Consider the following 25,901-nt stretch of genomic DNA (forward strand, 5'->3'; position numbering starts at 1 on the left):
AAGCAAAGAATATGAAGATGTACCTTATCAGAAAATTTTGAAATATCTCTTTCTCTCTATTGATATTTCAAAATTATACATATATACAAATTATATATGTATAGTATATATATGCATATACACACATACATCAAATAAAAGTTTGCCTTCTCTGTAATGAAAGAGGAATAATAAGATAATGGTATACCACTGTTCATCTTTTTAAAATTACTAAAAGTCGAAGGTAGATGATTATATTCAACACTGCTGACAGTTGAGAAAAGAATTCTCCCACTTGCAGTAGAAATGTGAATATGTACACGCTTTTTTTTTTTTTTTTTTTTTTTTAGTTGGAGGCTAATTACTTCACAACATTTCAGTGGGTTTTGTCATACATTGATATGAATCAGCCATAGATTTACACGTATTCCCCATCCCGATCCCCCCTCCCACCTCCCTCTCCACCCGATTCCTCTGGGTCTTCCCAGTGCACCAGGCCGGAGCACTTGTCTCATGCATCCCACACTGTGATCCAAAAGCCTTTGATTCAGTCATTTCCCTTATAGGAAAGCATTTTCAAGGAAAACCTGGGGGCGGGGGCCCTGAACGAACAATAGGCTAGACTGAATAGAAGACTGGAGGCAGGGGCGGGGCCACAGGAAGGGAGGGGCTGGAGCAGGCAATGAAGAATGCAGCGCCTCCACTGTGACGTTTGGGACTGTGCTAAAATCTCCAAGGGAAACTAGGGCCTAAGCGGAGGTGGCAGGCCACAGCAATGCTGTGGCAGGGAAGTCTCAGCAGCAGTCTCTCTAGGGGCTCTAAGAGCCTTTATCCATGGGGCCCTTGAACAGTCGGATTCTGCGATGCAGGGAATCCAGCACAGAGGAACTGCAGCAGCCAGAACCCCAGGCAGGCCCCAGTTATGTGTCCGGCAGCCGCAAACGCAAACAGAGCACCGGTCCCGGCTTGAGCCCAGAGTCTGAGAGGAGCCACACGTTTCTAGACCAGGAGGAGGATCTACAGCAAGTCGTCTGTACAAGCCAGGGTAAAAAAGTTAAGATCACATCTGAGTATGCTTACCAAACTTTATTTTTAAATGGGGAAACCAGTGACATTAAAATCCGTGCTCTGGGGAAAGTATGGTGTTTACACAAAATGTTTTTATGTCAGTCGAACTACTTTGCTACAATGTTTAGAGGTTCTTGGAAAGAATGTCACAAAGATATTATTGACCTGGAGATTAATGACCGGAATATAAATGTAGACTCCTTGCATTTTGTATTAGGCTCATTGTATAGGAATGAATATGTCTTAATTGAGCCCCTTCAAGTTCCAGGAATTTTGGCAGCTGCAAGCCTGCTTCAAGTAGAGGACTTAATTCAGCAGTGTGATAAGACCATGAAGGAAACAATTAATGTGAAAACTGTATGTAGCTTCTATGTGGCAGCAGAGACCTATGGGTTACATTCTGTAAAGACAGGGTGCTTTGAATGGCTTCTCCACAATCTGATGACTCATCCAAGTGTTGAACTTTACAAAGGACTCAGTACAGATCTTATGAATCTGGTTATTTCCTCTTCTAATTTGTTAGTAATGCAAAAGGAAATCGATGTATATACTACACTTAAACAGTGGATGTTCCTCCGCCTTAACCCAGGTTGGAAAGGCACAATGAAACAGCTTTTAGTTAAGGCAAACAACTGGTTTTCCAGGCACAGGGAACATAGTGGTAGCATTTCCTTTCTTGAAACTGAACAAGGCATAGCATTTCAACCAGTATTTAAAAATTTAAGGTTTCAGCATGTCATCTGTGACCTGGCCTCCACAAGAGTTATTGAACAAGATGCTCTAATACCTTCAGAATGGTTATCGTGTGTTTATAAACGACAATGGTTTACCTTGCTTAGAGCACAACAAAACAGGGAAATTGGTCCTAGAGACATCAATGAAACCGAACTTGAAGAATATAGCATGAGATGTGGCAAAAAGATCATCAGAGATGGAAAATACTCCTGGAAGTGGTCCGGTTACAACTTTGGCATTCATTTGTATGTCATCTTCACCAACCATTATATAATTTTCAAACAAAATGCTTTCAGTCAGCCACATGATGGCTCCATCTGTTTACAACCTCAAAGAAATATTGCATTCAGATTAACTTTGGTATATTTTGATTCTAGTGGAAAACTGAGCTTCAGGAAAACAACTGGTTATAAAATCCTTACCTTTGAAAAGAATGAGGAAAAAATGGTAATGAAACTGGATAGCATAGCTTTGAGCTTCCCTTTATATATATTCTGCAATTTCCTGTTTATATCATTAGAAAATCCAGGAAATTGATGATATTGTCAATTAGGCTAGTTTAGCATTTTGAAAACTTCTGGTGTCTCATTTCATTTAATGGCCCTACTGTTAAACACAATAAAGATGAACAATAGCAAAAGAAAATAACATTTTGAATGTAGAAACTATCATAAATTACTGTCTTCATTTTATTTCTATGTATCTGTGAAGAAAAAGTTCAATTTCAAGGAAATATCTGTGAAACCGAATAGTCAGTGCTGAAACCAAAAAGACATCTTTTGCTTTTCATTTACTATCAACAGCCATGCTCCAAATGGAAATAACAGATTATATTTCCAAGGAACCAAAAAGAAATTAACTTGTTGGATAAATTTTACCCTAACCAATATTGAGACAGAATAAAGAATCCTCTTCCTTGCTGAAATGATTGTGCAAATGTAGCTTTATTTGAAGCGCTATATTATAGAAGAAAATAAATCATGAAGTAAAACCTGAGATTAGAGATTCTTTTTTGATTTCTGTAATATAGAGTTACAAATTATCAGACAATGTCAGGTTTTACAATGTGACATACTATATATGTATCATATGTTAATATAATAATACATGCTATATGTCAATATATATAATATTCACATAGTATATAAATATGTAGTACTATTCCACATAATTTTATATATTATATTAAATACATACAAATAACATATATGTATATATACATATATGCACATATATATTTATAAGTTTGTAAAGTTCAAAGAGAAATAATTTTTGAAATGGCTAACTAGGCACTATAGACTAAAATGGATTTCACAAACATCACTCATTCCTATGAATATGTAGATATCAGTAATCTCAAAGTATCTTCTTCATTCTTTCTGTTTGTTTTTATATTCTTTATATTCATACTTCTCATTATTGTCAGAATTCATTCTTTGCAGGATATTTGGGCTTCCCAGATAGCTCAGTTGGTAAAGAATCTGCTTGCAATGTGGGACACCTGGGTTTGAACCCTGAGTCGGGAAGATGCCCTGGAGAAAGGCAAGGTTACCCATTTCAGGCCAGGATATTTAATGTAACATTTATTTCAAAATAGAAGCCAATAGCATAAAAAATTATTTCATTATAAATGTCTTCTAAACAATTCCTGAGCTAGGAAGAGAAGTCCCAGTCTGTCCAGCTGACTAGTGCAACATTCAAATATTTATTTAATACTTGAATGTCAAATGTTAATATTTGAATATAGAATATTTATTTAATATTTTAATATTTATGCAAATGTTTTATATTGCTTTTAATATAACTGCCTTTTTCTATGAACACACATATTGATTATATCTCTTCTTGAGTACCAAGCATGCAATTGACAGTAATTTTCTTTAATGTGCTTCCTACAGTTCTTTTTTAACTTTTATTTACAAGGCCCTCATATTCCCACAAGGCATATGAACCTTCAAGTTAATTATATCATGATTATTAATGACATATATTTGAAATTTATTTAGACTGAGAAAGTGAATTGACAGTAATATGATTAATCAGTATTTGCATAATAATTTTGTATTATTTCAGGTTACCATTTTCTTGGGTATTGTTCTCATGCCACTGAGAGCAAAGTGAAGTTCTTCATATCCCTAAAAGTTCCTTCTAGCAAACATTTTATCTAATTTGTCTTCTTTTCACATTTCTTTTTTTCAATTTTTAATATTTTTAAAATTGAAGTATAAGAGCTTTACAATGTTGTGTTAGTTTCTGCTGTACACCAATGTGAATCAGCTATGTGTGCAAATATGTACCCTCCCTCCTTTAGCCTCACTCCCACCCACTCCATCCTGTGCCTCTTGGTCATCACAGAGCACTGAGCTGAGCTCCCTGTGCTACACAGCAGCTTCCCAATAGCTATCTATTTTACACATGGTAGTGTATATACGTAAACCTTAATCTCCCAAATTGTCTCACCTTCCCCTTTCCTGCCTTTGTCCACATGTTCATTCTCTAGGTCTGCATATCTATTCCTGCCCTGCAAATAGTTTCATCTGTAACATTTTTCTAGATTCTCGAAAAATTACATTTTCTAGATATAGAAAATGGATAAAAAAATAACATTTTCTAGTTATAAGCATTAAAATATTATATTTGATTTTCTCTTTCTGACTTAATTTACTCTTTGTGACAGACTCTAGGTTCTTCTACATCACTGTGAATGACCCAATTTTGTTCCTTTTATGGCTGAGTAACATTCCATTGTATATATGCATCACATCTTCTTTATCCAGTCATCTGTCAATGGACATCTAAGTTGCTTCCATGTCCTGACTATTGTAAATAGTGCTGCAATTAACACTGGGGTACATGTGTATTTTTGAATTACGGCTTTCTCAGACTAATGGAATTTCTGGGTCATATGGTAGTTTTACTGCTAGTTTTGTAAGAAACCTCCATACCATTCTCCATAGTGTTTGTATCAATTTACACCAACAGTGAAAGAGGCTTCCCTTTTCTCCATATCCTCTCTAGCATTCATTGTTTGTAGATATTTTGATGATGGCCATTCTGACTTGTGTGAAATGAAACCTCATTGGAGTTTTAACTTACATTTCTCTAATAATGATAAATGTTGAGCATCTTTTCATGTTTTAGCAATCTGTATGTCTTCTTTGGAGAAGTGTCTGTTGATGTCTTCTGATCAGTTTTTGATTAGATTTTTAGTGTTTTTTATATTGAGCTGCATGAGCTGCTTGTATATTTTTGATATTAATCCTTTGTCAGTTTCTTCATTTGCAATTATTTTTCTCCCATTCTGAGGACTGTTTTTTCACCTTGTTTACAGTTTATTTGCTCTGAAAAGGCTTTTATGTTTTATTAGCTTCAAATTTATTTTTTTATTTTCATTACTGTAGAAGGAGGATCACAAAGGATCTTGCTGCCATTTATGTCAAAGGGTGTACTACTCATGTATTCTTCTAAAAGTTTTATAATATTTGGCCTTACATTTCAGTCTTTAATCCATTTTGACTTATTTTTGTGTATGGTGTTAGGAAGTGTTCTAATGTAATTCTTTGACATGTAGCTGTACACATAGGAACCTGGAATGTTAGGTACATGAATCAAGGCAAATTGGAAGTGCTCAATGAGATGGCAAGAGTGGATGTCAACATTTTATGAATTAGTGAACAAAAATGGACAGGAATGGGTGAATTTAACTCAGATGACCATTATATCTACTACTGTGGGCAAGAATCCCTTAGAACAAATGGAGTAGCTATCATAGTCAACAAAAGAGTCCAAAATGCAGTACTTGGATACAATCTCAAAAACGACAGAATGATCTCTGTTCGTTTCCAAGGTAAACCATTCAATAGCACACTAATCGAAGTCTATGCCCTGACGAGTAATGCTGAAGAAGTTGAACAGTTCTATGAAGACCTACAAGACCTTTTAGAACTAACACCCCCCAAAAATGTGTTTCTCAACATAGGGGACTGGCATGCAAAAGTAGGAAGTCAAGAAACACTTGGAATAACAGGCAAATTTGGCTTTGGAGTACAGAATGAAGCAGAGCAAAGGCTAATAGAATTTTGCCAAGAGAACGCACTGGTCGTAGCAAACATCCTCTTCCAACAACACAAGGGAACGCTGTGCACATGGACATCACCAGATGGCCAACACCAAAAGCAGATTGATTATATTCTTTGCAGCGAAAGATGGAGAAGCTCTACACAGTCAGCAAAGAAAAGACTGGGAGCTGACTGTGACTCAGATCATGAACTCCTTATTGCCAAATTCAGACTTAAATTGAAGAAACTAGGGAAAACCACTAGACCATTCAGGTATGACCTAAATCAAATCCCTTACAATTATACAGTGGAAGTGAGAAATAGATTTAAGGGACTAGATCTGATAGGGTGCCTGATGAACTATGGACAGAGGTTCATGACACTGTACAGGAGACAGGGATCAAGACCATCCTCAAGAAAAAGAAATGCAAAAAAGCAAAATGGCTGTCTGAGGGGGCCTTACAAATAGCTGTGAAAAGAAGAGAAGAGAAAAGCAAAGGAGAAAAGGAAAGATATACACATTTGAATACTGAGTTCCAAAGAATAGTGAGGAGAGATAAGAAAGCCTTCCTCAGTGATCACTGCAAAGAAATAGAGGAAAACAATGGAATGGGAAAGACTAGAGATCTCTTCAAGAAAATTAGAGATACCAAGGGAAAACTTCATGCAAAGATGGGCTCAATAAACGATAGAAATGGTATGGACCTAACAGAAGCAGAAGATATTAGGAAGAGGTGGCAACAATACACAGAACTATACAAAAAAAAAAAAAAATCTTCATGACCCAGATAATCATGATGGTGTGTGATAGTGTGATCACTCACCTAGAGCCAGACATCCTGGAATGTGAAGTCAAGTGGGCCTTAGGAAGCATCATTATGAACAATGCTAGTGGAGGTGAGCTATTTCAAATAGTTGAGCTATTTCAAATCCTAAAAGATGATGCTGTTAAACTGCTGCACTCAATATGCCAGCAAATTTGGAAAACTCAGCAGTGGCCACAGGACTGGAAAAGGTCAGTTTTCATTCCAATCCCAAAGAAAGGCAATCGCAAAGAATGCTCAAACTACCGCACAATTGCACTCATCTCACACTCTAGTAAAGGAATGCTCAAAATTCTCCAAGCCATGCTTCAACAGTACATGAACCGTGAATGTCCAGATGTTCAAGATGGATTTAGAAAAGGCAGAGGAACCAGAGATCAAATTGCCAACATCTGCTGGATCATTGAAAAAGCAAGAGAGTTCCAGAAAAACATCTATTTCTGCCTTACTGACTATGCCAAAGCCTTTGACTGTGTGGATCACAATAAACTGTGGAAAATTCTGAAAGAGATGGGAATACCAGACCACCTGACCTGCCTCTTGAGAAATCTGTATGCAGGTCAGCAAGTAATAATTAGAACTGGACACGGAACAACAGATTGTTTCCAAATAGGAAAAGGAATACATCAAGGCTGTATATTGTCACCCTGCTTATTTAACTTATATGCAGAGTACATCATGAGAAACGCTGGGCTGGATGAAGCACAAGCTGGAATCAAGATTGCCCAGAGAAATATCAGTAACCTCAGATATGCAGATGACACCACCCTTAGGGCAGAAAGTGAAGAAGAACTAAGAGCCACTTGCTGAAAGTGAAAGAGGAGAGTGAAAAATTTGTCTTAAAGGTTAGAAAACTAAGATCATGGCATCCAGACCCATCACTTCATGGCTAATAGATAGGGAAACAGTAGAAACTGTGAGAGAGACTATTTTTTGGGGCTCCAAAATCACTGCAGATGGTGACTGCAGCCATGAAATTAAGACCCTTACTCCTTGTAAGGAAAGTTATGGCCAACCTAGACCACATATTAAAAAGCAGAGAGATTACTTTGCCAACAAAGGCCCGTCTACTCAAGGTTATGGTTTTTCCAGTACTCATGTATGGATGTGAGTGTTGAACTACAAAGAAAGCTGATTGCTGAAGAGTTGCTGCTTTTGAACTGTGGTGTTGGAGAAGACTCTTGAGAGTCCCATGGACTGCAAGGAGATCCAACTAGTCCATCCTAATGGAAATCAGTCCTGAATGTTCATTGGGTACTGATGCTGAAGCTGAAATTTCAATACTTTGGCCACCTGATGCGAAGAACTGACTCATTTGAAAAGACCCTGATGCTGGGAAAGATTGAAGGCGGGAGGAGAAGTGAACGACAGAGGATGAGATGGTTGGATGGCATCACCGACTCAATGGACATGAGTTTGAGTAAACTCTGGGAGTTGGTGATGGACAGGGAGGCCTGGCGTGCTGCAGTCCATGGGGTCGCAAAGAGTTGGACACGACTGAGCAACTGAAATGAACTCTATAGTTTTCCCAGCACCACTTATTGAAGAGGCTGTCTTTTCTCCACTGTTTATTCTTGCCTCTTTTTTTTAAAGATTAGGTGCCCCTAGGAGTATGGGTTTTTCTCTGGGCTTCCTATCCTATTCCACTGACCTATTTTTCTGTTTTTATGCCTGTACCAGTCTGTCTTTCTGATTGCTGCTTTGTACTATAGTCTGAAGTCAGGACGCTTGATTCTTCCGGCTCCATTTTTCTCTCTCACGAATGCTTTGGCTATTTGGGGTCTTTTACATTACCATACAAACTGTGGAATTTTTTGTTGTAGTTCTGTGAAAAATGTCTTTTGGTTATTTAATAGGGATGACATTAAATCTCAATACTGTTTGGGGTAGTATGCTTATTTACATAATAATGATTCTTTCAATCCAGGAACATGATATTATCTCTCCATCTGTATCTGCCATCTTTGATTTCTTCCATCAGTGTCTTCTAGTTTCTAAACATAGGCCTTTTGTATCCTTTGTTGCTGGTCAGTCGTGTCTGACTCTTTGTGACCCCATGGACTGAATCACACCAGGCTGCCCTGTCCTTCACTAACTCCCAGAGTTTGCCCAAATTCATTTCCATTGAGTGAATGATACCATCCAGCCATCTCATCCCCTGCCACCCTCTCCTCCTACCCTCAGTCTTTCCAAGCATCAGGGTCTTTTCCAATGATTTGGCCCTTTGCATCAGTTAGCCAAAGAATTGGAGCTTCAGCATCAGTCCTTCCAATAAATATTCAAGGTTTATTTACTTTAGGATTGACTGGTTTGATCTCCTTACTGCCCAAGGGACTCAAGAGTCTTCTCCAGCACCACAGTTTGAAAGCATCAATTCTTTGACGCTCAGGCTTCTTTATGGTTCAACTCTCACATCCATATATGACAACAGAAATCCCTGGAAAAATCATAGCTTTGACTATATGGGCCTTTGTTGGTAAAGTGATGTCTCTTATTTTTAATGCACTGTCTAGATTTGTCATAGCTATTCTTCCATGGAGCAAATGTCTTTTAATTTCATGGATGCAGTCACCCTCCAAAGTGATGTGAGAGCCCAAGAAAATAAAGTCTGTCACTGTTTCCATTGTTTCCCCATCTATTTGCCATGAAGTGATCAGACTGGATGACATAATCATAGTTTTTTTGAATGCTGAATTTTAAGTCAGCTTTTTCACTATCCTCTTTCACCTTCTTCAAGAGGCTCTTTAGTTCCTCTTCACATTCTGCCATTAAGGTGGTGTCATCTGCATATCTGAGGTCATTGATATTTCTCCCAACAGTCTTAATTCCAGCTTGTAATTCATCCTGTCCAGCATCTCACCTGATGTACTCTGGATATAAGTTTAATAAGCAAGGTGAAAATATACATAGCAAGGTTTAATACTAGATATTTTATTATTTTGTTGTAATGGTGAATGGTATTGTGTCCTCATTTCTCTTTCTGATTTTTCATTGTTAATGTATTGAAATGCAAGGGATTTCTGTGTGTTAATTTCATATCCTGCAACATTACTAAATTCATTAATTGGTTCTAGTAGTTTTCTGGTGCCATGTTTAGGATTTTCTACATATAGTATCATGTCATCTGCAAACAGTGAGAGTTTTACTTCTTCTCCAATATGGATTTCTTTGATTTTTTTTCTCTGATTGTCATGTCTAAGACATACAAAACTATGTTGAATAATAATTGCAAGAGTGGACACCGTTCCCTTGCTTCAGTTTGTCACTATTGAGAATAATGTTTGCTGTGGGATTGTCGAAAATGGCCTTTATTATGTTGAGATAGGTTCCTTCTATGCCCATTTTCTGGAGAGTTTTTTGTAAAATTGGTACTCAATCTTACCTAAAATTCTTCTGCTTTTATTAATATTATCATATGGACTTTAACATTCAGTTTGTCAATATGGTATATAACATTGTTTGATTTGCATATATTAAAGAATCCTTGCATCCCTGGTTAAACTTCACTTGATCATGATGTATGATTTTTTAATGTTTTCTTGTATTCTGTTTGCTAGTATTTGGTTGAGTATCATTGCATCTATGTTCATCTGTGATACTGGCCTCCAATTTTCTTTCTTTGTGATGTGCTTGTCTGATTTTGGTATCAGGGTGATGGTGGACTCATAGAATGTATTTGGGAGTGTTCCTACTTCTGCATGTTTGAAAATTTTTGAGCAGTAGAGGTGTTAGCACTTCTCTAAACATTTTATAGAACTTACCTGTGAATCCATTTGTCCCTGGACTTTAGTATGTTGGAAGATTTTTTGTCATAGTTTGGATTTTAGTGTCTGTAGTTGATCTGTTCATATTTTTATTTCGTTCTGGTCCAGTCTTCAAAAGTTGCACTTTTCTTAGAATTTGTCCATTTCTCCCAGATTGTCCATTTTATTGGTATATAGGTGCTCATAACAGTCTCTTATGAGACTTTGTATTTCTGCGTTGTCTGCTGTAACTTCTTCTTTTTCATTTCAAATTTTATTAATTTGAGTCTTCTCCCTTTTTTTCTTGATGAGTCTAGCTAATGGTTTGTCAATTTTGTTTATCTTCTCAAAGAACTAGCTTTTAGTTTTTTTTTTCCTTTGTTAAATCTTTACTATTGTTATCTTCATTTATTTTTCATTTATTTTTACTCTGATCTTTGTGATTTATTTCCTTCTATTAAATTTGAGGTTTTGTTTCTTTTATTTTTCTAGTTGTTTTAGGTGTAGGGTTAAATTGCTTATTTGATATTTTTCTCATTTCTTGAGGTAGACTTGTAAGTCTATAAACTTCCCTCTTAGAACTGCTTTTACTGCATCCCATAGGTTTTTGGGGTGTCGTGTTTTCCTTGTCATTTGTTTCTAGGTATTTTTCGATTTCCACTTTGATTTCTTCAGCGACCTCTGGGTTATGTAGAAGTGTATTGTTTAAACTGCATGTGTTTGTGGTTTTTACGGTTTTTTCCTGTAACTGATACCTGATCTCACAGCATTGTTGTCAGAAAAGATGCTTGATATGACTTCAGTCCTTTTCAATTAACCAAGGCTTGATTTGTGACCCAAGATATGATCTATCATAGAGAATATTCCATGTATAATTTTTTAAAAATTGTATTCTGCTGCTTTTGGATGGAATGTGCTATATACATAAATAACACATTAGACCAGGTTCTGGTCTAATGTGTTATTTAAGGTTTGAGTTTCCTTATTAAATATCTGTCTGCATTGGTGGAAGTGAGGTGTTAAAGTCCTCTACTATTATTGTGTTACAGTCAATTTCCCATTTTATGTCTGTTAGCATTTGCCTTATGTACTGAGGTGCTCATATGCAGGGTGCATAAATATTTACAATTGTTATATCTTCTTGGATTGATCCCTTGATCATTATATAATGTTCTTCCTTTTCGCTTGTAATAGCTTTTTTTTTTTTTTCACTTTAATGACTATTTTGTCTGATGTGAGTATTGCTACTCCTGCTTTCTTTTGATTTCCATTGTAATGGAATCTTTTTTCCCATCTCCTCACTTTCAGTTTGTATGTGTCCCTATGTCTAAAGTGTGTATCCCACAGACATCATGCATATGGGTATTGTTTTTCTATTCATTCAACCAGTCTGTTTATTTTGATTAGAACATTTAATCCATTTACATTTAAGGTAATTATTGATACATGTGTTCCTGTAACCATTTTCTTTATTGTTTTCAGTTTCTTTTTATAGGTCCTCTCCTTCTCTTGTGTTTTCTGCCTAGACAAATTTCTTTAGCATTTATTGTAAAGCACGTTCTGTGAAGCCAAGTTTTCTTAGGTTTTGCTTATCTGTAATGCTTTTGATTTCTCTGTTGAATCTAAATGAGATCCTTTCTGAGTAGACTAATCTTGGTTGTAGGTTTTTCCCTTTTGTCACTTGAACTCCCTTCTGCCCTGCCAATGTTATGCTAAAAGATCAGGTCTTAACATTATTGGGTTTCCCTTCTATCTTACTTGCTGCTTTTCCCTTGCTGCTTTTAATATTTTTCTCTGTATTTAGTTTTTGTTAGGTTCAGTAATATTTGTCTTGATGTGTTTCTCTTACTGTTTATTCTATATGGTCACTTTGCATTTTATGAACTTGACAATTTCCTTTCCCATGTTAGGCAAGTTTCAGCTATGGTCTCTTCAAATATTTTCTCAGATCCTTCTATTTCTCTACTTTTTCTAGTATTCCTATAGTTCAAAACTTGGTGACTTAAATGTTGTCTCAAAGGTCTCTGAGAATATCCTCATTTCTTTTCATTATTTTTTCTTTTTTCTGCTCCTTGGCAGTTATTTCCACCATTATGTCTTTCAACTCACTTATGTGTTCTTCTGCCACATTTATTCTGCTATTGGTTACTTCTAGTATATTTTTAATTTCAGTTACCATGTTGTTCATCACTCTTTGTTCTTCACTTCTCCTAGGTAATTTTATGTTTTTTTCTCTTTATTTTTTTTTCACATTTTCTCCATTCTATATCTGAGATCTTGGATCATCTATACTATGATTACTCTGAATTATTTTTCAGGCAGATTGCCTAATTCCTCTTCCTTTACTTTGTCTTATCATTTTTTACCTTGATTCTTTGTCCACATGATATCTTTCTATATTTTCACTTTGTCTACCTTCGTATGCTTCAGGTCTCCTTTCCCCAGGCTTCATGGCCATAGTTCTTCTGGCTTCTGGCCTCTGCTCCAGGTGGGTGAAGTTGGTCCTGTGACTTGTGTAGACTTTGTTATGGAAGGGACTGGTGCCTACTTTCTGGTGGGTGGAGTTGAGTCTTTTCCCTCTGATAGGCAAGTCCATGTCAGGTTGTGTATTTGGGGTATCTGTTAGCTTACTTTGACTTTAGGCAGCCTATCTGCTTACGGTTGGGTTTGTGTTCCTGTCCTGCTTTTTCTTGACATGAGCTATCCATCACTGTTTGTTTCAGGCAGTTGGATGGAGCCAGGTCTTGGATTCAGATGATGGTGTTTGTGGGAGCTATCACTGATAAATATTCCCTGAGGCCAGGAATCATCTTGCTGTCCAGTATCCAGGATTCAGTGCTGTATCCCTAGACAGTCAGGCCTGGTTTCAGGTCAGGGAACCAAGACCCTGAATGTCACTCATCACAGCAATAGGGAGATTAAAGAAAAAATGGCAGGCAAATGGTAAAAGTAAAATCAAACAAAAACAAGATAAAAAAAAAAAGTACACACACACACAGGAAACAAACATAGAACTAAAAAACAAAAGCAAGAAAACAAGCAGACAAACAAAAGAAACCAAAAATTAAATCAATTATAAACAAAACTAATGAAAACTCAAAACAGAAAACAAAACCAGAGTGAAAAATAATAAAGCCAAGAAAACAAATCAGACAAAAATAACTGAAAAGAAAGAAAAAATCAGAACATAAAAGCAAATTTAAAATAGAACTATAATAATACTATATATGTGTGCAAGCTCAGTCGTTTCAGTTATGTCCTACTCTTTGTGACCCCATGGAAGAGCTCTTCTGTCCATGGGATTCTCCAGGCAAGAATACTGGAGTCGGTTGCTATGTCCTCCAGGGGATCTTGCCTACTCAGGGATCGAACCTGAGTCTCTTCCATCTCCTTCATTGGCAGATGGGTTCTTTACCACTAATGCCACCTGGGAAGCCCAAAACTATATAGATATAAAATAAACTATAATAAAATTATGTATATATATAGTAAAACTATATGCATATTTATAAAAGGAGAAGAAACAGAAAAACAGAAAACCAAAGTATAAAAGTAAAAAGTATGATAAAAATAAATCTCAAAAGACTATAAATAAAAAATAATAAAAGCAATAAGTACAACAAAGGAGGAAGAAAATCACAAACAACAGAACAAATCAAGCCATAAAAATAATTTTTCTTAGGGTCTCAGGTTTCTCTGTCCTTGCCTCTGCTGTGAGCCACAGTCCCCCTCCCCCTCCCCAGGAGGCTCTCCAATGCCTCTAGCATGATCTTTGGACCTGCTGTGGGCCCTGTAGGGACAGCTCAGACTATAATCTGGCCCTAATCTCATGTGTACTTGCCCCCATTTTCCACAGCGACCAGAGCTATATCATTTTCATTTGTGGGAACACTCATTGTCCTTTCATATATTTCATAGGTGCAAGTATAGAAACCAGTACACAATCTGGAACTTTTCAAAATTTCTATTATAAATTTTCTAGGAAAATTGATATATACTGATGTTGATAATTAACTTTTGACATAAATAGAGCTCAATTCATCCAAAAAACATATAATGAGAACTAGAACACTAATTCTGAGTTAACTATAGCTACCTGAATGAATGCCAGTTGAAGGCTCAGGTAAAAAGCAAGAGAGGTAAGATATGGCCTAAATTAATTACAAGTTTATGATGCTTTCTTTGTTTTTTTTTTTTTTTTTACCGTGCAGTTCAACTTTTATTTTAATAAAATCAGAATATGCACAGCACATGCAGTGCTAGCATCTAAACTAATACAATAAGCAATTACTAAAGCTACAGTGACCTGAGGTTCAATCTTTACATTCAGCAAGTTTAAATTCATTCTTACATGATTTTTGAAACCTTATTTATTAACTAAAAATACTGCTTGCTGATAAAACTTGCTCAAATGCTATCACTGAATGTATAAGTCACTGATTATGCCAATACAACAAAGATAACCACACGTTTCAGGATTGCAATGAGCCAGATATCCACTGAAAAAAAAAATACACACAACAAAACAAAACACACAATATTTGAATATGGACACTTCATAGCAGTGTTTTGAAGTGTTTCATTAATAACTTAAGAAAAGTGTATCAAAACCTTGGCATGATTTAATTTAAAGTCACCAATTTTGTTTTTACTAACATCAGAAAGTTATGGCTACACTGCCAATGCCAAGTCTGATTAATTTGACTTAAGAGTTTAATATGACTTAACATTAAAAGCTCACACTACTCTGAAATATATAATTCCACGCATATGGTGATATTCAACATTCAAGTGCCAGTGTTTTTGTACTGTCTTTTGGTCAAGTTTCTTTTTTAAACTTCCAAAGAATCACTTTTAGGCTTACAAAAATAAGTATTTGCCAAAATGTTCAATAAATATAACATAAAAGTATCAGCAAAAAGTATCTAGAAATCTGTCATGTGCAAATAGTTTTCTTCCCAACTATCATTCCCATGGTCCCAAATAGATTTTAGAATCTAGTCCCATCCCCTTCCTAGACAAGCTGTCTTCAACAATCTCCAAGAGACAAAATAATATTGGAAGTATAAGGACATGCACACAAGACATATATATATATATATATAAAATTTTCTGAATAAGCAATAAAAGAAGTACTTTGTAAAAAGTTATGGGCAAAATGTACAAGCGCCTAAACCTAGACTAATTGAAATAGCACCATAACAAATGATCTCAATACTGTCAAGTGCACCTACTTAATAAAAGTTTTAGAACAAGGCACAATACACTTGAAAATCTATTGCACTTTAGGAAATTTTTGCCATCTTCCTATGCCACTGTAAAAAGATTGAGCATTTTGATCACCGCATTCTGGCCACAAAATTAGCACAGAATTCAAAAGTGGCAGAGGCATTTTAGTGGTGGACAATGCTCATCTTTGGCCAGATTTAGCATAAACAGACTATAAATACAATGGAAACCCATGCAACTAAAACTGACTAAAACTGCACTGTGTAGCAGAATTGACACCTTGTGCAGTTATGTACATACTTCCAACCTGTGTGATCTCAAAGATTTCAGTTTGTCACTCTTCTGGAGCCATTTTTACAAAGTCTATTGTAAGACAGTTTAACATCTCAACAGAGCTTGAACAGAGTAATATGAATCGGCATTTAAAAGAAAGCCTGCTGCATTTAATTCTTCCTGTTCATACCCTCTTGACCAAAAAACATCAACACTAGCATGCGTTATTAGATCAAAAATCACCCAGGGCCCTAACAAGGGCTGGTCACTGCTGTGGTCAGCCATTCTACCATTTCAATTTCATTTATGGCAGGCATTTAAAAAGTCTAAGTAGATGAATTCTCCTAAAATCCTATCTCAAGTTATCAGACCCTTAAACTTTCCCTGTAATATTATGCCCACATTTGGCTAGCTCATAATTAATGATTTGCCTAATCACTGAAAAATTACTGTATTTATTTGCATTACATTTGAAAACAGTGCTTTGAATGTATGCATGTATTCATACATCACCTCATCATGACTGGAATGACTTGTTTAAAGACTATCAGGTTCTAAATACCTATCCAGGATAGAGTGAACAAATCAGAACCTTAACTTAATACAGTTCACCACATTAGAAACTAATTCCATTAATAGGCTTCAAAGACATTTGTTGTTTGTTTCCCCCCAATCTGTAAATATCAAAAAGCCCTAATGCAGGCTACTGCTTAGGTTTTTTTCCTTACAATATTTATGGATGAATCGATGATTCCTGTTAAGTTGTATCACACCTGTGTGCCAAGGTTTGATTTTAGCCCAAGTTCATTAAATTTATTTTGTCAAAAACAATTGATATCTTGAGCATTACTGAGCCAACAGGACATCAAAATAAAAAGTTGCATAAAGTTAAAGGCACAGTACATTAACAAACAAATGATTCTCAGTCACAAATTATAAATGCAGTTTGGGATGGGGGTTGGGAGGGGAGTTAATCCAAACTACAGCAATGAAGTCTTCAAACCACCTTATGAATAGGGCTTCTGATTGTTCCTTTTGACTCTTCATGTGACCTTGAGCTCCCTTAAAAAAAAAAATCATTGGAGAATCACAGCTGGTAATATATTGCGAGTTCTTGAAGCTACACAAGGTATAGTCTGGCTAAGTTACATGTGGTTTCCATATTAGCTTGTATGGCAGGGTGACCTACTGCAAAGCAGGCTCAGTTACCCCACCAGTCAACCCCCTGGGAGTTATAATTTCCTCCATATCCATCACTGTTGTAAAAGCCTCCATGGCCGCCTCCACCACTGCGGCTGCTGCTGGCGCGGCTGCTGCTGAAGCTGGAACTGCTGCCACCACTACTCTGTCGATAGTCTCTGGCACCAAATCCTCCACTGAATCTACTACTTTTGGATCATCCATGACTGTTACCCTTGTAGTGGTATTCATAAGCCATGTTTTGTAGCCAAAATGGCACTTCCTGTTTAGCTTCAACAAGAAGATCCAACAAATCCTTGGTAATATTTATGTTCCTCTCGTTAAAGAATGAGGTGGCAAGGCCAAGGTATCCTACAAATCTTATACAGCCAATGCAATGTACATATTCTTCAATATCACTTGGCAAGTCAAAATTGATAATGTTTCACATTTGATATGTCCAGTCCTCTTGCTGTTGTAGCCATGAGAATCGGGCTTTTTCCTGAGCAAAACTGGTAAAGTGCCTCTTCTCTATCTCTCTGAGATTGGTCTGCATGAATACTGGTACAAGCATATCCTTTATGGTATAAGAAATCCTCTAGAGAATCTGCACCCTTTTTGATCTCCACAAACACTAAGGTCAGTGAATCTTTGCCTGTTGCATTTAGAAGGTCAAGCAGAAATGACTGTTTGTCTGACTCTTCCACCCAAACTACTTTCTGTGTGATGTTCTCAGAGGTAGAGCCAACTCTTCCTATGGCCAAAAAGATATATTCATCCAAGAAATCATGAGCAAGCATCTGTATTTCCTTAGGGAAGGTAGCACTAAACATCATAGTGTGGTGAACTCCCTTTGATGGTATAGTATCTTGTTCAATGATTCTATGTATTTGAGATTCAAACCCCATATCCAACATCTGATCAGCTTCACTTAACACCAAGTATTTGCAGAAATCTAATCAAATTTTCCCTCTTTCCATCATATCCACTAGACGTCCTAGAGTGGTAACTAACAAATGGCATCCACATTCTAAGTCTAAAATTTGCTGACCAATATCAGCACAACAATAAACCACACAAGGATGAACTCTAGATTGGTATGAAATTTTCCTGGCTTCCTCATAGATCTGTATGGCCAATTCTCTAGTTGGTGCTAACACCAAAGAGATTGGATATTGCTAGCAGTGTCCGTATGTTCCATTTTCCTTCATGGCCCTAAGAGCCTGGCCTGGACCCACAAAATAAATCTGACCTAAGATGGGCAAGAGAAATGCTGTAGTTTTTCCAGACCCTGTTTGGGCACAGGTCATCAAGTCACTCTTCTTTTTGATAATAGGAATAGCATGCTTTTGCACTGGAGTTGGGCGAGTGTAACGAGTAAGCTCAATGTTTCCCATAATAATTTCTCCCATCTAACATCACTGAAACTTTCAATGTGTGGAGGACAGTTGTTGCCTGTTGCCTCAACTGAATGTCCTCATACTTTTCAAAGTTAACCCCAGTGTTGCCTCCAGAAAAGTTCTTGTTCCAAGCGTTCACTTGGTGGGAGTGGCTTTGGCCAATCATCTTCATCTGATTTGTCACACCAGCGACTATTTCCACGTTCATATTTGCCAAAGCCACCTCTGCCACCACGACTGTCAAAGTTGTCATAGTCACCTCATCCACGATCACCGAACCTTCCCTTTGATCCGCTTCCAGGATCACTGAAGAAACTAGACTTCCCTCTTGAATCACTACGAGCCAAAACTGCTGTATGCATCCTTATCTTTACTAGAACTCCACCCTGAACTGTCTATCATAGAATCCTTTAGTAGCTTCTCTGTTCCTTAAGTGAGGAGGAACATAGTACCCTTTGCTGGCTATACTTCCTCCATTCTGATTATATGATGAGTTTGGGTCCAGGCCAGCAAACTGCTGGTCTAGCCCAAGTGCATTTTCCACTGCCACACGACTCATCCCTGAAGAGTAGGGAGAACTCAGAGTCTTCCGCTGCTGAGCTAATGTGTTGGGTTCAACACAAAGGCCCTCTCACAGGAGAACTGTGGCTCTGATGATGCTTTTGTTTTGACAGAGTATATAAAACAGTGACCCGGAGCTATTTTGGAAAAATATGGAGCATGCCAATCACATTTTTATATTGCTATCATTACCCTTGTGTTCATCAGTTTACTCATTTGTAAAATGCAGGTAAGTTTTAGTGCCTGAGATTTTGGGGTCCTTTGTTAAGCACAGCATAACCTAGCCTATTTTGACATATGTGAGCAAAAGACACTTATAGAACCAGAGTGGTAGGATGGTGGAATTTCTCAGGAGCTCGGTCTTTAACAGGACCCATTAGGAGGAACATGTACTCAAGGATGCATGAAAAAGTGGCAGGAAGTCCAAGAGGCAGATTAAGCTTTGAGGGCCTGAAATCCAAAAAGGAACTAAGAAGGCTAATTTTTGCCCTGTTTCAGGAGGATAATGAACACTCCATTTTCTCCAAGTGTTTTAAGATTAACGAGGATGGAAAGCAGAACTACTCATCTCCACCAGGGGAAGGTGTGCAGACTGGAAAAGTGAGAACATCTCCAAAGATCTTCTGTTGTGGTCTTTTTCATCACAGAAATGACTCCACCTTTGAAATCAGTAGCTCAAGCATCCTGTTTTTTGCCCACAATTTCCTTTCCTTTCAGACACTGGTTCAAATCCTATTTTCCAATCTCATTGACCACTACCCCCACTTTCTTAATTTTTCATATTCAGCTAAGAGACTCCCAGACCACTATTTTTTATAACATTTCTACCAATAGTCTAAAGTCTCTGGATCTCTCTTTTCATTATTCACTTAGCAACAAACCCAGCTTTTGTCTTTTCCATGACATGGAACAACAGACTGGTTCCAAATAAGAAAAGGAGTATGTCAAGGCTGTATATTGTCACCCTACTTATTTAACTTATATGCAGAGTACATCATGAGAAATGCTGGGCTGGAGGAAGCACAAGCTGGAATCAAGATTGCCAGGAGAAATATCAATAACCTCAGAGATGCAGATGACACCACTCTTATGGCAGAAAGTGAAGAAGAACTAAAGAGCCTCTTGATGAAAGTGAAAGAGGAGAGTGAAGAAGCTGGTTTAGAGCTCAACATTCAGAAAACTAAGATCATGGAATCTGGTCCCATCACTTCATGGCAAACAGATGAGGAAACAGTGGAAACAGTGGCTGATTTTACTTTTCTGAGCTCCAGAATCACTGTGGATGGTGATTGCAGCCATGAAATTAAAAGATGCTTGCTCCTTGGAAGGAAAGTTATGACCAACCTAGACAGCATATTAAAAAGCAGAGACATTACTTTGCCAACAAAGGTCCATCTAGTCAAGGCTATGGTTTTTCCAGTGGTCATGTATGGATGTGAGAGTTGGACTATAAAGAAAGCTGAGCACCAAAGAATTGATGCTTTTGAACTGTGGTGTTGGAGAAGACTCTTGAGAGTCCCTTGGCCTGCAAGGAGATCCAACCAGTCCATCCTAAGGAGATCAGTCCCAGGTGTTCACTGGAGGGACTGATGTTGAAACTGAAACTCCAGTACTTTGGCTACCTGATGCAGAGGGTTGACTCATTTGAAAAGACCCTGATGTTGGGAAAGATTGAGGGCAGGAGGAGAAGGGGACAACAGAGGATGAGATGGTTGGATGGCATCACCGACACAGTGGACATGGGTTTGGGTGGACTCCGGGAGTTGGTGATGGACAGGGAGCCCTGGCATGCTGTGGTTCATGGGGTCGCAAAGAGTTGGACACGACTGAGCAACTGAACTGAACTGTGTGTCCATGAACACTATTGCAAGAAGTTTCCCCAAAGGACAGATTAGCATCAAGATAAAGTCATCACCTCAAATGGTCCCCAATAGCCTGTGTTTTTCATGTCCATCCAGTTCCAGCCTCATGTTAATTGTGTCTATTTCAAACCTTCTCTGGATAGAGGTCGACTCTCTTATCCCTCTTTGCCCTCCACCCACCTCTCCATTCTAAACAGATGATCTTACCTCCTACTTCATAGAGAAAGTGAAATGGTTGGACAACCTCACTTTTCAACTATAAGACCCAGGTATCCACTTACTTCTGTACCCATCTTCTCCTTTGCAAGGATATTATTTTCCAATATTAATCTATAACTTTTTCCTTATGTTTTCACTTTTCCTTTCTCCCCTTTTTTAATCAAGTAGGTGGCTCTGTGCTCACTGGTAGGGAGAGATGTGGCTAGACAGAATGTAAAAGGTCGCTGCTTTCTCCTTTCAAAAGCCTAAACTCTGGTACTGGAGAGTGTGGTAGGTTTTTTAAAACAACCACAAAATCTCCCCCTCCTCTTTCCATGTTCTTTGGTAGTGCCTTCCCACACTGACTCTAGGATGGCCTTGTGACTTGCATTGGCCAGGGTGACATTAACAAATATGACATGAGCAGAGGCTTGAAAAATGCTTCCACCATGGGGATTGCCCTCTTGCTGCCCTTGGGAACTCTGGGATCACCGTGTGAAGAAGCCTGGGCTAGCCACATGGCTCAGAGAGTAAGCCATCCCAGCTGAGGCTCCCAGACCAACCAGCATGCTAACGCCACACAGGTGAGGGAGGATATCTTAGATCAGTGCTTCTCAAACTGTAATGTACACATAAACCACCAGGTGATCTTGCCAAAAACTAGAAACTGATTGATTAGGCCTAGAGTGGGACTAGAGCACCTACATTTCCAATAAGTTCCTGGGTGCTGCTGCTCTGAGAAGCATGCTTTGCAAAGATGTGACAGGGACTTCCCTGGCAGTCCAGTGGTTAATAGTACTCTGTGCTTCCACTGCAGGGGTCCCAGGTTCAACTCCTGGTTGGGGAACTAAGATCCTGCATGCCACGCAGCATGGCTGGACATGCTCCAGCCCCATTTGAGTTGACCTAAATCAGGAGAACCACGAAGCTGACCCATACTATGTCATAGTAGTAGTGTTAGTTGCTCAGTCGTGTCTGACTCTTTGTGACCCCATGGACTGTAGTCTACCAGGCTCCTCTGTCCATGGAACTCTCCAGGCAAGAATACTGGAGTGGGTAGCCATTCCCTTCTCCAGGGGATCTTCCCAACCCAGGGGTCGAACCCAGGTCTCCTGCACTGTAGGCAGATTCTTTACCATCTGAGCCACCAGGGAAGAGCTATGAGCAATAATAAATGTGGATTTTAAGATGCTAAGTTTTAGGGAGCTGTTACATGGCAAAAGCTAGCTGATACAGAAGTATGAGAACTTAGATAAAACATCTTGGAAAAGCAGAGGAAAGAGCAGTGCTCTATGGGCCCCTCCCCTAGGCTGGGCATGGGGGAAGGGAGAGAGAAAAGTCTATGGCCCCACAGCAGACAGCATGTGAGTTCTTCCTGGCTATACATGAGGGAAGAACAGGACTCAAGGAGGAGTGGCTGCATGTTCATTTTTACAGAGATGATCAGAGGCACTGTCCCAAACTTTCCTGGGCCCAAGGCACAGCTGGGAGGCAGCAGAAAGGTCACAGAGACAGTGATGGTGACATCTCAAGGACAACTATAAGGACCAAAACCCAGTGATCCTAAGACCCCCTAGGAATCATCAAGGTCACTTGTCTGTCACCCCAGCAGGCAATTAACAAAACCATAAAGTTTTTTTCTACAAGGTGATTTTTATCCCACCTAAGGACTGATCCTGAAGCTGAAGCTCCCTTGATGCAAAAAGCTGACTCACTGGAAAAGACCCTGATGCTGGGAAAGATTGAAGACAGGAGGAGAAGGGGACAACAGAGGATGAGATGGCTGGATGGCATCACCAACTCAATAGACAAGAGTTTGAGCAAGCTCCAGGAGTTGGTGAAGGACAGGGAAGCCTGGTGTGCAGCAGTCCATGGGGTCGCAAAGAGTCAGACACCACTGAGCAACTGAACAACAACAAAGTTAGTGAAACTGCCACCCCCTTTTTCTTCATTTTGCTATAATAGAGTAGGCCCAGGTCCTCCTATCAGTCACCACTTCTCCCTCCTGTTAATTCAACCACACTCTCTCAGCCAGATTTTTCTCACTAGTGTGAGAATTCAGCATAGTTAAATCTCTCTTTAAAGTCCCATTGAGTCACAGCCTCATCTAGCACAGCTGCTGATGATACCTTCAACTCCCTTACGGGTATCAGAAGGTGCCCCTCCAGATGGAGGAACTGCAGAAATGGGGGCTGACCACATTGTAAAAAGCACCCCTGCCTTCAGTCTGCAGGCCCAGGCCCACATTATCAGCCAGAATGCAGAGCATGGCTGGATTCCAGCCTGCTCTTGTGTCCTCCTGTCAGACATCCTGGCCACACCCTGGTCCCACTGTCACCCGTCTCTCTGCCCGCTCTTCACACCCCAGCTTCTCGGTGGAGTTGTCTGTACTTGTCCCGTCCCTGCTGCCACCTCCTACTCATTCTCAGCACAGTCCAGTCTGGGTTCCAACCCAGTACTGCTACCTAAACAGCTCTTTCAAAACTTAACAGTTTCTGCATTCTTGAATCCAGGAGACATTTTCAATGTCTCGCCTAATTGACCTTGTAGTAGTGTTTACACTGTTGACAGCTTCTGCCTTCAAACTCTCTCTCTTCTTTCAGCTTTAATGATATCACCTCCTGCTTGGCTCTCTTCTTGTTTCACTGCTACTCCTTCAGAGCTCAGCACTTGGGAGACTGGGCTTTGTATATCCATGACCCTAATAGTACCTGCCCTGCAAGGTTGTTGTAAGAATTAAATCATGTAATACAGCTAGCTAGCTAGCTATAGATAGAAACCAGTGCATGATGTGGAGTAAGCTTCAAGTATTCTGAGTTACTGTCATTGTCATGAGAAGCTTACCCTCCTCTAGCTAGTTATCCAATGTTTTAGAATGTTTCGAATTCCTTCAGGCTCAGTCTTAGGCCCTTTTCCTTCTCTATGGTTTGTTCAGTAACCCCTTGGTTGACTTTTCCGGCCCAGATTTCTCACTGGAGCTCCAGATCTAGAAATCTAGTTGCCAAATTGACAATCCCTGTTGGTTGCCTCGAGGTCATTTCAAGTTTAATATGTGAATGGGAAAACTATCTACTCTATTACGCAGTCAAAAACGTAGGAGTTGGTCTTGGTACTTCCCTCTTTCTCAGTCCTGCCTCCTGCTTCAGTTCAGTCCATCAGCCAAGGCAGATTGTTTTTACCTCCTTATAGCTCATTAAAAAAAAAAAAAAAAAACTTCTTTGGCCACACTGCATTCCATGTGGGATCTTAGTTCCCCAACCAGGGATCATACCTGCACCCATGCATTGGAAGCATCGAGTCTTAACCACTGGGCTGCCAGGGAAGTCCCTTCATGGCCCTTTAATCTGTTTACCTCTCTTCATTGCCACTACCACCAACTTAGCCCAGGTTTGCACCCTCTGTTCCCTGTAAAAACTGCTTAGCTTGTCTCTGTTTCCACTCTGTTTCTTCTGATTTTGAATCAGTGATTTATTCCAGTCTTGTCACTCCTGACCTTGGAGTCTATCATGGCTTCCAATGGGTCTTTGGGTAAAGACTCAAGTTGTTGAAGCTTGTAAAGTGTGTGGTTAGGGGTCTTGAATGCCAGAGCTTATCATGATGTCAAGAACATAGTCGACTTCTGGGAGGAAGCACTTTTATATCTGGTCTTTGAAAGCAAACAACTGACTATATTAGCAGAAATGAAGTTCCAAAAATAGTCTTGCTAGAGTCCAGTGGACTGAGATGGAGGCAGGAAGATGTACTGGGGCAAAAGAGGAGGAGAATCTGAAGTAGATGGCAGTAGGAAAGGAAGGATGGAGAGACAGTGTGAGAATAGAATCTGCAGGCCTGGCTGAGGGAAAATGAGACCAATGGTTGAGATGGGGGAAAGAAAAAATTATTTCTTTTGATTCTCTTTTTCATGAGGTTTCAAACATTATAAACAGGGGTGCTGAAATCACATCTTTAATACTTTATTATTTGTATTTATTCATTTATTTTTGGCTGCAGTGGGTTGTTGTTGCTGCACACAGGCTTTCTCTAGTTGCGGCTTGTGGGGGTTACTCTCTGGTTGTGATGTGCAGGCTTCTCATTGCAATGGCTTCTTCTCAGGTGAGTGGGCTCAGGACTTGTGGCGCACGAGCTTAGTAGCATCATGGCATGTGGGATCTTCCTGGACCAGGGATTGAACACATATTCTCTGCATTGGCAGGGGGATTCTTAACCACTGCACCACCAGGGAAGTACAATATTTTAAAAATTCTGGACCTGGAGACCAAATTTTCTCAAAAATGGCTGGACTTTCCCTTGTATTTTTTTCATACCTCAATATTTATTCAAAAATATTTGTGCTGAGCTCAAGAGGAGTGTGAAAATGTTGGCTTAAAACTCAACATTCAGAAAACTAAGATCATGGCATCCTGTCCCATCATTTCATGACAAATAGATGGGGAAACTATGGAAACAGTGATAGACTTTATTTTGGGGGGCTCCAAAATCACTGCAGATGGTGACTACAGCCATGAAATTAAAAGACGGTTGTTTCTTGGAAGAAAAGTTATGACCAAGCTAGATAGCATATTAAAAAGCAGAGACATTACTTTGCCAACAAAGATCCATCTAGTCAAAGCTGTGGTTTTTCCAGTAGTCATGTATGGATGTGAGAGTTGGACTATAAAGAAAGCTGAGCGCTGAAGAACTGATGCTTTTCTGTGGTACATATACACCATGGAATGTTACTCAGCTATTAAAAAGAATGCATTTGAATCAGTTCTAATGAGGTGGATGAAACTGAAGCCTATTATACATAGTG

The 25,901-nt window shown here is 38.9% G+C and overlaps 1 protein-coding gene and 1 pseudogene across 2 annotated transcripts; one reads left to right on the forward strand and one right to left on the reverse strand.

The window, feature by feature from the left end:
- The first annotated feature begins 736 nt into the window (after positions 1 to 736).
- LOC122689061 (germ cell-less protein-like 2) lies at positions 737 to 2,766 on the forward strand. Its single transcript, XM_043895172.1, has one exon. The coding sequence runs from the start codon at positions 814 to 816 to the stop codon at positions 2,317 to 2,319; it is 1,506 nt and encodes a 501-aa protein (XP_043751107.1). The 5' UTR covers positions 737 to 813; the 3' UTR covers positions 2,320 to 2,766.
- Positions 2,767 to 16,638: 13,872 nt separating this feature from the next.
- On the reverse strand, positions 16,639 to 19,140 carry LOC122689058 (annotated as a pseudogene). The gene has a single exon (XR_006339716.1). The product of XR_006339716.1 is annotated as an ATP-dependent RNA helicase DDX3X-like (transcript).
- Positions 19,141 to 25,901: the final 6,761 nt, after the last annotated feature.

This window comes from Cervus elaphus, chromosome X (assembly GCF_910594005.1).
Source record: "Cervus elaphus chromosome X, mCerEla1.1, whole genome shotgun sequence".
NCBI lineage: Eukaryota > Metazoa > Chordata > Mammalia > Artiodactyla > Cervidae > Cervus > Cervus elaphus.